The sequence below is a fragment of the Solenopsis invicta genome, chromosome 1, assembly GCF_016802725.1.
Source record: "Solenopsis invicta isolate M01_SB chromosome 1, UNIL_Sinv_3.0, whole genome shotgun sequence".
NCBI lineage: Eukaryota > Metazoa > Arthropoda > Insecta > Hymenoptera > Formicidae > Solenopsis > Solenopsis invicta.
Window position 1 is genome coordinate 30,680,385 of NC_052664.1, and position 16,175 is coordinate 30,696,559.

General features: G+C 29.6%; 2 protein-coding genes across 4 annotated transcripts; both read left to right on the forward strand.

Moving 5' to 3' along the window:
* Window positions 1–389: 389 nt before the first annotated feature.
* Window positions 390–6,616, forward strand: LOC105208100 (structural maintenance of chromosomes protein 1A). The gene is made up of 20 exons (XM_011177860.3): window positions 390–501; window positions 735–855; window positions 978–1,077; window positions 1,154–1,332; window positions 1,407–1,545; window positions 1,676–2,140; window positions 2,258–2,686; window positions 2,752–2,963; window positions 3,063–3,231; window positions 3,598–3,720; window positions 3,781–3,912; window positions 3,984–4,049; window positions 4,126–4,283; window positions 4,352–4,449; window positions 4,659–4,963; window positions 5,049–5,321; window positions 5,400–5,579; window positions 5,692–5,870; window positions 5,955–6,132; window positions 6,211–6,616. The coding sequence occupies exons 1-20, from the start codon at window positions 390–392 to the stop codon at window positions 6,277–6,279; spliced, it is 3,687 nt and encodes a 1,228-aa protein (XP_011176162.1). The 3' UTR covers window positions 6,280–6,616.
* Window positions 6,617–6,746: 130 nt separating this feature from the next.
* Window positions 6,747–15,315, forward strand: LOC105208119 (structural maintenance of chromosomes protein 1A). 3 transcript variants are annotated; one of them, XM_026137340.2, is made up of 20 exons: window positions 6,747–7,589; window positions 7,986–8,106; window positions 8,198–8,300; window positions 8,624–8,802; window positions 8,880–9,018; window positions 9,112–9,558; window positions 9,686–10,102; window positions 10,199–10,410; window positions 10,468–10,633; window positions 10,726–10,848; window positions 10,909–11,043; window positions 11,126–11,197; window positions 11,395–11,552; window positions 12,375–12,472; window positions 12,560–12,873; window positions 13,028–13,279; window positions 13,419–13,598; window positions 13,695–13,873; window positions 14,237–14,411; window positions 14,473–15,315. In XM_026137340.2, exons 1-20 carry the CDS (start codon window positions 7,481–7,483, stop codon window positions 14,533–14,535), a joined length of 3,642 nt encoding a protein of 1,213 aa, XP_025993125.2. In that variant the 5' UTR covers window positions 6,747–7,480; the 3' UTR covers window positions 14,536–15,315. The 3 variants fall into 3 exon arrangements, with proteins under 3 accessions (XP_025993125.2, XP_039303599.1, XP_039303602.1); XM_039447665.1 differs by having other exon boundaries at window positions 13,419–13,873; XM_039447668.1 differs by lacking the exon at window positions 11,126–11,197 and having other exon boundaries at window positions 13,419–13,873.
* Window positions 15,316–16,175: the final 860 nt, after the last annotated feature.

Genomic DNA, 16,175 nt, shown 5'->3' on the forward strand with positions numbered 1-16,175 from the left:
AATTCGCTATTTGCGTCTCGTTTCCATTGTGTTCGCATAAATTATCGTCGTGCGTACAGTGCGACGAGACGAATGAATCGATCGCGCGAAAGTGGTTAGGAACGAAATAAAATTGAGGTTGACATATTCGCGTACGCGCGCTTGGTGCTCTTTTCGCCATGTGTACCAACAGTCGTGCTTTCCGAGATCAGTCTCTCCTAGTCAGCACTTGCAAGCCGCAGATGGCACTACAATCGCAAATTTCTGTAGTTCTAACGGGATTCTTCCTTCTTTTCGTTCTTGCTCGTTGACAATGGCAGTTGAATGATGATGCTTGCTTGTGTTGGAAATTTTGTGGCGCCAATTACATTACTATCGAATTTTGCTCGTTTTATTAAATTATCTTCAGAATGCCAGCGTTTTTGAAGCATATCGAAGTCGATAATTTCAAGTCTTACAAAGGGAAACTTATTATCGGCCCGCTGAAGTCCTTTACGGCAGTAGTCGGCCCTAATGGATCCGGTAGGTTATCGTTCTGTATATCAACAATGGGTGCGTACAACGAACGCTTGAGCGACAGTTGTTCGTCGAAGATAGCTTTATACTTCTAAATTTATCGCGTCGAATCCTAGTTTTCCAAAGGTCGCTCACTCGATCATTGTGTTCGCTAAACGTAACGTACAATGTTTCATGCTGATACTTAGACGTGCTAAATGCAATATGTGATTATGATGCGTTTTGGTGATATGTCACAGGAAAGTCTAATTTCATGGACGCTATCAGTTTCGTCATGGGCGAGAAAACCAGCAGTCTGCGAGTCAAGAGATTCAGTGAGCTCATTCACGGTGCATCCATTGGGATGCCAGTAGCACGAAGGTAATTTTATGTAGTAGCAATGTATATACCTAGCAATGTTGCTTTACAAATTTCTAGAGCTGTATATTATAATTTATATGTTTTATCTTGTATAAAGACTAAGTTTTTTTTGTTGAATATAGCGCTTCGGTAACAGCTGTATTTGCGTTGGAGGATGGAACTGAAAAGAGCTTTATGCGTTCAGTGCAAGGTTCTTCTTCTGAACACAGGATCAATAATAATGTAAATTTTGTAGTTTGAACCATTAGGCAGTTGCATAAAATCAGTTCAAGTCTCTTATAATGTTTTTTTATTGCAGGTTGTCACCAGCCAAGTGTACCTTAATGAATTAGAGCATCTTGGTATTAATGTTAAAGCAAAGAACTTTTTGGTATTCCAAGGTGCAGTTGAATCTATCGCCATGAAAAATCCAAAGGAGCGCACTGCTTTGTTTGAGGAGATCAGTAATTCTGGTTCGTTAAAAGCGGAATATGAAAGGTAAATTCTCAAATGCCATTGCATATAATTGCAATGATAACGCATGTTTGTAAGTAATAAAAGTAATATTCTAGATTAAAAACAGAAATGTTGAAAGCTGAAGAGGAAACTCAGTTTTCGTATCAGAAGAAAAAAGGAATTGCTGCTGAAAGGAAAGAAGCAAAATTAGAAAAAGAAGAAGCTGAAAAATATCAACGTCTCAAGGAAGAATATGTATGTATATTATTTTTGTTGTAGTATTTAATATGTGTCGAATGAGGAATTAGAATTTATATGTATTGTACATTTTCTTTTATGTATTTATATAATTATTAATTACAAAAATTTATTCTTTTGTTTTTAGGTAGAAAAGCAAATAGAATTACACCTATTTCGATTATTTCATAATGAGAAAAATACTGAAAATCTTGAGGTTTCTCAAAAAAAGAAACAACACGAAATTGAAAAAATTGAGAAGAAAAAGGAGAAGGCTGAGGAATTATTAAAAGAGAAGAAAAGAGATGCTGCCAGACTGGGCAGAGAACTTGCTAAGATAGAACAAGATATCAGAGAAGTAGAAGTAGAGATCACGAAAAAGAGACCGACATTTATCAAAGCCAAAGAACATGTCTCGCACATGCAGAAGAAGGTAGAATCCGCACGTAAAACTTTGGCTCAAGTACGTATCGCGGATGAAGCTCATAGAAAGGATATACGCGAACTGCAGGAGCAATTGCGACAAGTGGAAGAAGCTAAAGCTGCTTATGAAGCGAGTATAGCAGGGCAATCGCAATTACAAGGGAAAGATGTACAATTGGAAGATGAACAGGTACAAATAATTTGTGTAATATTACAACATCCTAAAACAAACTATTATTTAACTTACAGTTATAAATAAAATGCAATTATTAAATTATTAATTATTTAATTGATAACATAATTTAAGGTGCAAGAATATAATCGTCTAAAAGAAGAAGCTGGCAAACAATCTGCGAGGTACCTTCAGCTTCTCGATTCCATCAATCGTGAGCAAAAATCAGATCAAGACAGGCTTGACAATGAAGGCAGGAAAAAGACAGAAATAGAAAACAAGCATAAGCAGAAAGGTCACATGGCAGATGAAGCGCTCAAACGAGTGGAAAAATTGGAGGAGCATATAAAAACGTCGGAGGCTGCATTGGAGGATCAGAAGAAGCTGAGAGCTGACTTGCAATCTGACGTAGGCACGTCAAAGGATAAGATTCAAAATTTGCAACGAGAATTAGAAAGTATCTCGGAGCAACTCGGTGATGCTAAAGTTGATAAGCATGAAGTATCTAGAACCAAGAAAAAGACAGAAATTGTTGAGAATTTTAAACGGTTGTTTCCTGGAGTGGTACGTTATTTCTTATTGCTAATTTCTTTAAAATAAAAATAAAATAATTTGTTCTTTTTCTTTAGTATGACCGTATGTACAACATGTGCGAACCGATACACAAGCGGTATAACGTTGCGATTACTAAAGTACTTGGTAAATATATGGAGGCTATTGTAGTAGATACTGAAAAAACAGCCAGGCAGTGTATTCAATATTTGAAGGAGCAGTATCTCGAACCGGAAACGTTTCTACCACTTGATTACATACAAGCTAAACCTCTTAAAGAACGTCTTCGGTAAGTAAAATAATCGTCACATACATTTTAATACTATTCACATCTTTTAATCACTTTTTGTAAATCTTGTAATCATGATTATGTATTATATATTTATAGTAACATACAGGAGCCGAAAAATGTAAAATTGTTGTACGATGTGTTGCATTTTTCTCCAAAGGACATTGATAGGGCAGTCCTCTTTGCAACTAATAATGCTCTTGTATGTGAAACACCGGAAGATGCAAACAAAGTGGCATACGAGATGGACAAGAAAACTAGATATGATGTAAATATATTTCTTGATTATTAGTTTCAGAAACATGATGGTTTTTTTGTGCATATTTTTTATGTCCTTTTTTTGACAATTTACTTTATAATTTTTACTTTTGTATAATTATATATATATATATGGAATTTACAGAATTTAGTTATTATGTAGTATAATGATCTTAGAGAGACTTTTATGACAAAATATTCTTGATGGTTTGCTATTTCAAGAGATGATCAAATAAAATTTGATGTTTTGAATTTGAAGTTGGATCTTTGCAGATAGCAAGCACACAACTCTATGCGCTATTATTAATATGCACGCGTTAGCTTTGCTTAAACAAAATCAATGATATGAAGATATTTACATTCAAAATATTTACAGTGTGTTGCATTAGACGGTACATTTTATCAAAAAGCTGGTATAATATCTGGTGGCAGTTTGGATCTTGCAAAAAAAGCAAAGAGATGGGATGAAAAACAGATGTCTCAATTAAAAGCGCAAAAGGTAACATAACTTTTATTTCTATATGTTGTAGAGATTAATATATTTTATTTTTATTTATAGGAAAAGTTAACGGAAGAACTGAGAGAATCTTTAAAGAAATCACGCAAGGAATCTGAATTAAACACTGTTGAATCTCAAATACGTGGTTTGGAAACTCGCTTAAAATACAATAAAAGCGATTTGTCTGCAACAGTGAGTATTATCTATATTGCGTTGTTTCTGCGAGGTATAATTATTAAAAAACATGTGAATAAAATTTTTAGCAAAAACAAATTACGGATCTTGAAGTGGAGTTGGATGCTTTGCAAAAAGAGTTAAACATGTTTGGTGTAAGTTTTGAGATACATTTTATACATATTTATTTATTTGTATTGAACGAAATTTTTTAATATTTTTTACATATAGCCTACAATAGCTGCTATCGAGAAGACCATGGCTGAAAGGGACCAAGAAATACAAAACATTAAAGAAAAGATGAACAATGTTGAGGATGATGTGTTTGCTAGTTTTTGTGAACAAATAGGAGTTTCCAACATTCGTCAATATGAAGAAAGAGAATTAAGGTGTGGAAAAATTATGTTATAGACAAATGCTACTTTGAATTTATATGCTAAACAAACGCTTATTGCAGATCACAACAAGAAAGAGCAAAGAAAAGAATGGAGTTTGACAATCAATGCAATCGTATCTATAATCAATTGGATTTTGAGAGGCAACGCGATACGGAAAGTATGTTGTGAAAATATGTAAAACTATATCAAATCTTAGCTATGAAGAAGTGTTTTTATTTTATTTTAATATGTATTAATATTAAGTCTATTAAATAATATTATATTTTATAAATGTATTGATATTAAGAATTAAGTAGTGTTTTTGTATTATACATTATATTAATATTAGTTTTTACATTATATATTAATAACATATTTATAACATAGATAACGTTTTACGTTGGGAACGGACAATGCAAGATGCAGAGGATAAACTTGAATCTGCAAAACAAACTGAAGCTAATCAAAAAGCGGAGATTGATCATGACGAGACGCAAATGGAACAATTAAAATCGTCTCGCAATGCTAAAAAAATGGAAGTTGATCATAAAGAAGACGAAATTGGTAAAGCTAGACGTGAAGTGGGAGCCATCGCAAAGGACATTCAGGCAGCTCAGAAGCAACTTAATGCAATTGAAACTAAGATCGAACAGAAGAAGGTTGAACGACATGCAGTTTTGATGCAGTGCAAGGTTTGTTGAATCGTTGTTATAAAATTGTATTATTCGACTGTATTGTGTATTAGTTTTGACTTATACTAAATGTAATAATATTTAGATGGAAGATATTGCAATACCGATGTTACACGGAAATATGGAAGACATAGCAGGTGAGACAAGTACGGCGAACGGAAGTGAAATTAATGATTCGTCAGTGAGTACGCAACAACAGTATGAACGCGAAAGAAGGATTACTATAGACTATGCACTTTTGCCCGAAAATCTGAAGGATGTGGAAGAAGAGGATATCAAAAAGACAACCGATAAGTTAACGAAAATAATCAATGATTTGCAGAATACAATACAGCGCATACAAGCTCCAAACATGAAGGTTTGCAATGAATTGTATAAATTGGAAAAACGATATGTTAAATGTAAAAAGTTATGAAAACACAAATATTTTTTTTAGGCAATTCAAAAATTATATTTGGCGAAAGAGAAACTACAAGAGACCAATGAAGAGTTTGAGCAGTCTCGCAAGAAAGCAAAGAAAGCAAAGACACAATTCGAAAAAGTGAAGAAAGAACGACATGACAGATTCATGACATGTTTCGAACACGTGGCAAATGAAATTGATCCTATTTATAAGGTTTGTAAATTATTGATTTTATATAAAAATATACAATGACTTGTTTACAAATAAGTTTATAATTTACGTCTATATATTTTATTATATATTTTTTTTATTATGATTGTTTCAGAGTCTAGCGAAGAATCAATCCGCTCAGGCATTCCTTGGACCAGAAAATCCCGAGGAACCTTATTTGGACGGTATTAATTATAACTGCGTAGCTCCTGGCAAACGGTTTCAACCAATGTCTAATTTGTCTGGTGGAGAAAAAACCGTTGCTGCATTAGCTCTGTTATTCGCCATTCATAGGTAATATTTTGAATATAAATTCAAATTGATTATTTGAAAACGACAGAAAATTAATTTACTTTTATTGTGTTTGTTTATGTTTAGTTTCCAGCCTGCACCGTTTTTCGTTCTGGATGAGATCGACGCTGCTCTCGATAATACTAACATTGGAAAGGTAGCTAGCTACATTCGCGACAAAACAAGCTCGTTGCAGACAATTGTTATATCATTGAAAGAGGAATTTTACTCGCATGCAGATGCGCTCATCGGTATTTGCCCGGACGTAAGTAAATCGCGAATCATTTTACATGGCTTTGTCCATATTTAAGTCGACTATATTTGTTATATGTGAATATTACAGGTAGGCGAGTGTTTGGAGAGCAAAGTGCTAACGCTCGACTTGACTGCGTGTCCTACGCACGTTTCGTAGATGTTTATTATTTTAAAGAGATCATCGATTTTTCTTTTTACATATAATTATCATAGACAATTCTTAGTTTGTGTCTTTGAAGAATATATAAAAACTATAAAATATTAACATATTATTGCTTTTAGATTTATTCACATTCTTTATTTTTACTTTGAAATCATTGATTCAAAATCTTGCTATTGTACTTTTTGGTAATTAGATCATATACATATATATATATATCTATGTGTTAAGTCAGATTAAGAATGACAGAGTAATTGTGAGTGTGAAATATAAATTACTTTGTAAATGTAAATAGCTTCTAAAATTTGACTTAAATAAAAATTTGTGAAACATCCACCATCTAGCTTTTGAGATTATGAACAAAGTGAGGGGCAGAGGCAGAGTAAATTGATAATTTATATTATTTTACCCCTTTTCTACTATTTAATATTTTTTATTTATATTGAATATATTTTATAAATTTTTATTTCTCACAAAATATGAGGTACAAAAGTTTAAAAAATGCTCTTATTTTCTATTTTTATTACTAATATGCTTGACATTATATTGAATTTGACATTTTCATGTACAAGAAGTTTAATAATTGTAATTTGTTTTGAAATTTTATTTCTACTATAGCTGAAAAATTATTCGCGATCTATCAAAAATCGGCTCGCGCATTTACTGGATGGGTTTGTGACTCATATTTTGGAAATCCCTGATCTAGGATACCCAGTGTGGTCAAATTGATGTTACAAAGACTTTGAAGCATCCTTTGATCGATTAATTTGTAAAATTTCTTATTCTAATTGCTTAAAATCAGATCGAATTCTTCGAAGCATTTGTAGCGTCCGCATTGACCACAGCCCTAGAATCACTTTATATTTTCTCAAGTGTTGCCGAATCTGTGATGGGCTGCATTCCGAAGTTCACTGCGAGTACTGAACATTTATTTCATATACTATAGATTTTCAGTATTAGGTATTAACGCACCTTTAATGTGCGCATCCCCTCCATCTCCTTTTCGACGGCGCCGCGGCGCTATGCAGGTTGTAACACCTGCTTCAACACATTGGATTTTGGATTGGTAACATTGTTATTTCGAATCTGGCACTTCTGGATTTCTAACGGTCATTCGCAACGGTCATCACCGACAATAGTACCTCATTGGTACAACGGTGTCTATTCATATTCCAGCGGTAAATGGTTCATTTTAACAATGCCGATCTTGAATACTATTGAGATTTCCAACTTTAAGTCGTTTAAAGGAAAAACAGTAATCAGTCCCATTCCGCGGTTCTTAGCAATAATCGGTCCAAATGGATCCGGTGAGATTTTCATGATTTTTACAATCTTTGATTTTATTCGATTTAGAATAAAATTTAGAATAAAATTATTTTCTTGCATATTTAAATGTTTTTATTTTTTCTTTTTTAAATAATAAATCTATATAATTAATTGTACAATTGGTCTACATATAATTAACATTTTTTATTGTAATTACACACAAAATTAATATATGCGTATAATTTGTATATATTACATAGAACATAAATGCGTGTAACAAAATAAATTATTTTTTAAATATTTTATTAAGAGATTATTTCTTTATTAAGATAAAGTAAATTTAAATTTTTATTTTTTTATTGTTTAAAAAAAATTTTTTTTTGTTTTTTTACTATTTTACATTTTAATAAAAATATGTATGGCTTTGTATATTTTAGGAAAATCAAATATTATGGACGCTATAAGTTTTGCTTTAGGGGAGAAGGCAAGTGCTTTGCGTGTTAAACGCCTTAACCAACTTATTCATGGATTTCCTTTAAGACAATCAATGACTGAAGGGTATTAAAAAAAATGTCTTTATTTCTTAATTTATAATTGTACGTCATGCTGTTAGATGTTTTAGTTGTTAAAATGTATGCGCATGTTACAGAATTGCCTACGTAAAACTAGTCTTCATAGGAGACGATATCAATGATAAAAGTTTCACAAGGATGATACATGGTGAAACCAATCAGTACAAAATAGATAACAAGGTGGAATTCTCCGCAATACTATTTACAATTTTGTTAACTCTTATCCGGGCAAACAAGATCACCTTAACCTAGAAACAGCTTTTACAATTAAATAAAATGTGCATTAATTGTACTATTTTATTTGTTGAAATGTTAATAATTTTTTTAATGTATTATTTAAATATTATATATATATAAAATTATTAGACTAGTAGAGTCTGATAGACTCTATTTATCTGTTTGCGTTATAAATAGGTTGCCCGGAGACAAAGTTAAATTATTTTTTTATCTCATTACACTAGTTGATTGTCCATTATTACACTAGTCCATTTCTTATCATATAGGTTGTTACGGATAAATTTTATATGACAGAACTGCGACAAGTGGGTTTAGATATAAAGGCAGGAAACTTTTTGATACCCCAGGGCTGCATCGAACATTTTGCATTAAAAATGCCGAAAGCTTTAACCATTATGTTTGAACAAACTTGTAATTCAATTGCGTACAAAGCAGATTATGAGAGGTACATTTTTGATATTTCTGATATTATTTTTGCTTTGCAAAATTTTATAAATTTATTAGATTTTGATGTTACAATAGATTAAAATCAGAACTTCTGAAAGTGGAAGACGAGACACATTTGCAACATCAAATGCTGAAACAGCTTAGAGTTCAAAAGAAAAATGCCACTGTAGAAAAAGCAGAAACAAAAGAATATTTACAATTGCAAGAAGAATATGTATGTATTTTTAATTATGTAACAATTTTGAGACGTATCATTTATTTGTATATCTTCATATGGTTGTGATCAAATAATTATTAAACATTGCAGAATAAGAGAAAATTAAAATGTCAGTTAATTCGATTGCTTCTCATTCAGAAGAAAATGGAATTTTTAGAAGATATAAAAAGAAAAATCAAATCTGATATAGACGAGCATCAACGCAATAAAAAGTTTAGGGTAATTTTGTTGAAAGAAATACAAATAAAATTTAAGTCTTTATCCATTGATCACGAAGTTATTGAGGAAAATATTATAGAAATGGAAAATAGTATTCAAAAGAAGAAGACAGAACTTGCTATTTTTGAGGAAAATATCTCCTACTGGAAGAATAAACATAGTTACGCGATCGAATTTCTATATAGTGCGAGTAAAGCTCGTGAAACTAAGCAGAAAGTCATTCAAGAATTAGAAGATGAATTAAAACAAATAAACAACAAATTAACAGAGTTAAGAAAAGCATCACAGACAAGCATTATAGAACTCAGCGATTGTCAGGTATACTGAAACATTGTAATATTTATAGCATATGAGATCTATAATCTGTAATAATTTTTTAAATTACAAAATATTTTTATCTTTTTAATTTATAATAAATTTGGACGTAATATGATTTACACGTAAGGTTAAACGTTACATGGAATTGACAATCAAAGTTGAATGTCAAGCAAAGGACTTTGTAGAACAAATAAATAACTTACTGCACAATAAACAAGAGGATCACGATAAACTTGATAACGCAAATAGGCGTAAGCAAGAACTGGAGGACAAAGTAAAGCAGATAAGATTAAAGAAGAAGAATCTCGAAACGCGGCTCAAAAGACTGCAAGATTTAAATGCCGAATCCAAAGTTTTGTCTATAGAAAAAAAAAAAATAGTAGATGAATTAAATCAGAAAATTTATGACACAAAGGATAAATCATTACGTCTGGAGAACGCTATTACAAAGATAAGAGAGCAGCTTTCAGAGATTGATATTGGTAACAGACAACATGACAAAAATGAAACAATAAAAAAGTTGAAACAGTTGTATTCCGGTGTAGTATGTTAATTTCAGCTAATTATTATTAGAATTTAGATAATGGTGATACAATTAGATATAGTCTATATATATAATTTATATAATTTTATTTTTTAGTATGGTCGCTTATCTAATTTGTGTAAGCCTATTCATGAACGTTATAATGTTGCAACAACGAAAGTTTTCGGTAAAAAAATGGAAGCTATCATCGTTGATACTAAACATACAGCAATTCGATGTATTGAATTTTTAAAAGAGCATAGACTAGACATAGAAACATTTTTACCACTTGATACAATAAAAACTGTACATTTAAACGAACAGTTACGGTAAGTAATTAGAGAAAAAAATCTTTTTTTATAATAAAACATAATATTATTTTACAGTACTATAAAAGAGCCGAGGAATGTTAAATTATTATATGACGTATTGAATATTTCACCTGAAATAAATAAAGCGGTTTTATTTGTCACTAAGAATACTTTAGTTTGTGAAACTGTTAAAGATGCACAAATAATAGCACAATCTCGCGAGAAATGGAAAGCACAAAATGTAATATTTGTATATATATACATTTTATTATTATTTTATTTATCATTATATGTTTAATTTATTTATTAAATTATTATATATTTATCATTTAGTGTGTTTCATTGGATGGATGTTTTTATCGTAAAGATGGTATAATATCTGGTGGACAGGCTGATTTAATTAAAAAAGCAAAACAATGGGTAGAACAAGACGTACTTCAATTGTCGGAACAAAAGGTATATGTTTTGCAACACAAGTTATAGTAGCTTATATGTATAATATTTATCGATTTTTAGACACAATTAACGCAAGAACTCAGAAATTTGCCCAAAATTTCTCTCAAACTGCAGTTTGAACGTGAGGAAATTACTGTACAAATTAATGAACTCGAGGCTAGAAATAAATACATTGAAATAGATATAAAAGACACTGTACGTAATTAAAAGACAAGTTTATATTTTATAATTTTATTAAATGATATATTATTAAATGATAAAATCTACATGTTTGTAGGAAAACCAAATTGTTAAAATGCAACAAGAATTAGATTTAGACACGCTTGATAGGGAAATAATTGCATTAGACGTATGTATTTTAATGTGTGAGTGTGTATATGTATGTATATGTATATATGTATGTGCATGTGTGTGTGTGTGTGTGTGTGTGTGTGTGTGTGTGTGTGTGTGTGTGTGTATATATATATATATATATACATATATATATATAAAACAAGGTTTATCTACTTAATTAAAAGACATTTTAATTATTTGTAAAACTTTTAGATGGCAATAGTTGAAGTTCGAGATAATATACAAAAAAGAGATAAAAGAATTGAAAAAATAAAGAAACGTATTAATGCAATTAAAGATGTAATCTTTGTCGATTTTTGTAAAGACATTAATGTGCCGAATATTAGCTACTATGAAGAGAATAATTTACGGTATGAATGTTTTAATTTTATACATGAATTTTAAACTATAAATAGATTTGCTGTTATCTATATAAAATTATCTAGATAAAGAAATCGCTTTATCTTGATTATTTATTATAATGTTTATTATTTTTAATTTTTATCTTAGATAAAAAAAGTTTTATTTTTTCTAAATTATCTAAGATAATGTGAATAATAACGAGAGAATAAAGTATTCTCCTTATAAGTCTCAACCTTTAAGTTACCATTAGTTCTAATAAAAGAATTTTTTTAAAGTAATGACAATTTAACAGAGTTATGTTCTGAAATTTACTGCCAGTACTAAAAATCCAGTATACGTAACATGAATTTTAATATTGGCAGTTAAAACGTAACTCAGATTGCACAGATCACAGTAATAGTGTACTATAAAAATTACTCGAAAATTATAAATTTGAAAACTTTTGCAAGGAATTTTATAATGTAAGTTATATATTCATTCGATTTTTTAATTTTGATTTTTTATTTGCGTATTAATTCCGAAGAGGAATATTTTTTATCAGATTAAATCATTTGGTGAACTTTTGTTTTTAAACAATGATATAGAAATAAAAATATGAAAATATTGTATTTATATCTTAAATTGTTTAATAGCGATATTATCTAAAAAAAATTTAGATAAAATTATATATAATTTTATCATTTATTTATATAAATTAAAATTAATTTATTTTTATCTTATCTAAGATACATTTACATATAAATTATTGTTATCTAAATAATTTAAAGTTATCTAAGCTTAACACTATTTATAGATGTATATACAAAAGTAAGTTTAATATTAATTTTTAGAATTTATCAAGAGCAAAAAAAGAGACAAATGGAGCTTGAACAACAACATGATCGTATCAAAAATCAATTGCGTTTTGAAAACGAGGATAATACAGAAAGTAAATTTCCAAATTATATTTTTGTTAATGTATCGTTTCTAATCGTTAATGTTTTCATGTATATATGTACGAATTTTGTATTAAAAGGTAAAGTATTGAAATGGCAACGCACTATAGAACAAATGGCGAAAGCGGACGCGGAATTGAATAAGATATATCGTCAAGAAGAAGAAGTAAAGATTAAGCTTGTGGAAGAAGAAGCGGATATGTCTGCATTAAAAAAAACTTATGGACGAATGGAAAGAGATTTACAGAATGTACAAGAAGAACTGAACAATTGCAAATTGCAAATTAGCAATATTAACAAATTATACCTGAACAAACAGAAAGAGCATATTGCTGTACAGAGAAAAATAGAACAGAAAAAAATAGAATGCAAAACTATACTGAAAGAATGCCAGGTTTGCGAGTTTAGAAGAAAAGAACTAAGAAATTATTTATTTTAAAAAATCTGTTTTAAAAGATTTTTTAATGCAAATATTAAATATTGGATACATTTTAGTTTGGTCTCTTAGTTAATATCAATTGTATTTATTAATGCAATTGTTTTTACAGATGGAAAATATTATTATTCCAATGTCAAAGGTATCAGGTCGTAGATCAAAAGAAAGCTCAAGTAGCTCATCAAATTCGATTGCGGAATCGTTTGGTGAATGTGATGTGTTATCAGAAATTGATTTTTTGCAATTTCCTAACGACATTCGCAATTGTACAAACAACGATTTACTAGATGCACTTGAACTACTTAATGAAGAGCTTGCAAGAATCAAGGCTGAGTTGAAAAACGTTGCAAATCCTAATCTTAAGGTAACATTTATAATTTTACATTGTGTGTGTGTGTGTGTGTGTGTGCACGCGCGCGCGCGCACACATACACACACACAGTGTAAAATTCTTATATATTTATATTAGATGTTTTTAATTTCATGAATTTGAATCAATATAGATTGATGAAAAGATCGACTCGATAGTTCAAGAAATACAAGAGATAAGTACGAACCTTCAAAATTGCCGTAAAAACTATGATGAAATAAATGCACAATTTGAGTTAGTGAAAAGAAACAGATATAATCTGTTTTCGAGTTGTCTGGAGAACATTACTGCGGAAGTAGATTCTATATGCAAAGTCGGTATTTGTAATTGCGCTTTAAAATTCTATTTATTACATAGTTTGTTTTTCTTTTGTACATCGCAGTTTTTATTTGATTTATTTTCTGTGCAGAATTTAGTTAATGATAGGTCAGCTCAAGCAATTATCTTACCAGATAATCCTGAAGAACCGTACACAGGCAATGTAATTTACAACTGCATGGTGCCATCTAAAAACTTTCTTCCAATGCAATGTCTATCTGGTGGAGAGAAATCGCTCGCTAGTTTGGCATTACTATTTGCAATTCAGCGGTACATATTTTAATCCTAATATTAACAAATGTTTCACATAGAGCTCTATATTATAAAAGTAGCGCAATTCTTTTATCTTAAGCGTTGCCGACTTCAACCGTCATGCTGGACCTAATAGTCTCTTATCCAATGAGTGCGTTCAGTGATTTTAATTTCCACACTTTTCAGCCAACCTTAGGTCTAAGAAGCGATTGGTTGCGCTACTTTTATAATATAGAGTTCTAGTTTTACATACATTTAGATGCTTCTATAGATGCTGATAGATTGAAAGTTAAAAATTAAAAATATAGTTTTAATCTTTTTTTTTTATTTACAGTCTTAATCTTTTTTTTATTTATAGTCTTAAACTTTTTTCATTTACAGTTACAAAAAAATACCGTTTGTCATTATGGACGAATGTGATGCAGCTTTAGACAAGATGAATATTAAGAATGTTACTCGCTTTATTCAGTCTCAAAATACAATGCAATTTATCATGATATCCTTACACAAAGAATTGTTTTACAATACCGATGCACTTGTAGCAGTTGCTATGCAAGTAAGTTGATTTTTGTTATTTTACAACTTTTTATGATTTTACATTTGATTGGTAATTTTAGCATCGCACAAGCTGCCCTCACAGCGAAGTATTTGGTATTGTGTTAAGTGGATATCATTATTAATCTAAAAAAACTGTTTAAATTCAGCTGAAATTTTCAAACATTGTTCTGATAATAATATCAATAATATTAAATTTCTGATAACATTACTAATAATATTAAATTACTATAAATACCAGAATTATCAGAATTATTATTATGAATTGTGAACTATATTCGTATAACTTATTTAACTTATAATAAGAATGTTACTTTGTCAATATTATTATTGAAGATACATTTCCTTTTAAATTATATGAAATGTTAAATATAAATGTTAAATATAAATTAGGAAGACATTTTTAAGTAGAATAGATTTGAGATTTAACAAATTTCCATATTTGAGGTGCAATGTAATCAGAAAAGTTTAGTTTGATTTACGCACTTTGTATAATTTATGCAATTGTATATATATGTTAATTTTGTTTTTAAATATATATAGTATTAATTTATTTGTAATTTGTATTAAAAATAACATTTAAAATTAATTAACATAAAATAATATATTGGAATTTATTATCTGAAATAAAATATCTTTGATGCAGAATGTTTTGTAAACAAATATTTTTGTTCTAATCTAAATAAATGTATCATTTTTCGCATATTCTTTTTGAGATAAGTTTTATGGTGACAACGTCATGTGCGCACAATAAAGAATACTACAATATTTAGAGCAATTACCATTATCTCCATGATTGCGTTAGTGCTCATATTTAGAGCTGTTCCCATCAGTGAATCTCACGCATTTATTTCAACTGTATATAAAAAATAAAAAGATTTAATATTGATCGCAGAAAAATGTAACTTTGATTTTACTTTATTTAAATGTGGGCCTTATTTAGTACTGGGCCTTATTCGCCTCAAGTACCTTATATTATTTTAATAAAGAAAGATTAAATTATTGTTTAATTGTATATTTTATTTAATTAATTTGAATAATACAAAAAAGAGATGGATTTTTACATTATCAAAAAAATAATTGCAGCATTTATAAAATTTATTCTATATATTTAAAATATTATGAAATAGATTTAAACATTTGTGTACTTTTTTACTGCATTTAGTTAATGCGAAAAATCATAAAAATTATTTTCTTGTAATGTAATTGAAATAATCTTCTGCATTAATATAAAGTACGCCCTAAAGAGATTTTATTTTAGTTTATGTATTAATAAAAACTTGCTCATAATTCTTATTTTATGAAAAACGTAAGACACCTGAATTATAAATGTATATAATGCAGAGAAATATAAAAGAAAGTTTTAGATACGTTCTATTAATTTATCGAATTCACAAGTTTATGTGAAAAAATTAAGATCTTCTGACATATAATAAAAGAAAAAAAGGAATATGATTTTTTGTTCTTATCGCTCTGATTTAATATGATTACGATAAGGAAAGAAGAGTCTCAAGAGCATATGTGATATTTCCAATCAAATATCAATCAAGAGATACAAATTTTACGCAACGAAACTGTGCCGATTGCATTGTCCTGGTTGCTTATATTAAACATAGTAGTAACTCTGATTTATAGTCGCCAGTAACGAATAGAGAAGGTGCAGGTCAATGCAGCCTATTGCGGCTAACGCCTTGTAAAATAAGACGCACGCTCCGAGAATGCGGCCAAAATGATGATTGTCGTTTAATAAACTTGTTAACTGGAA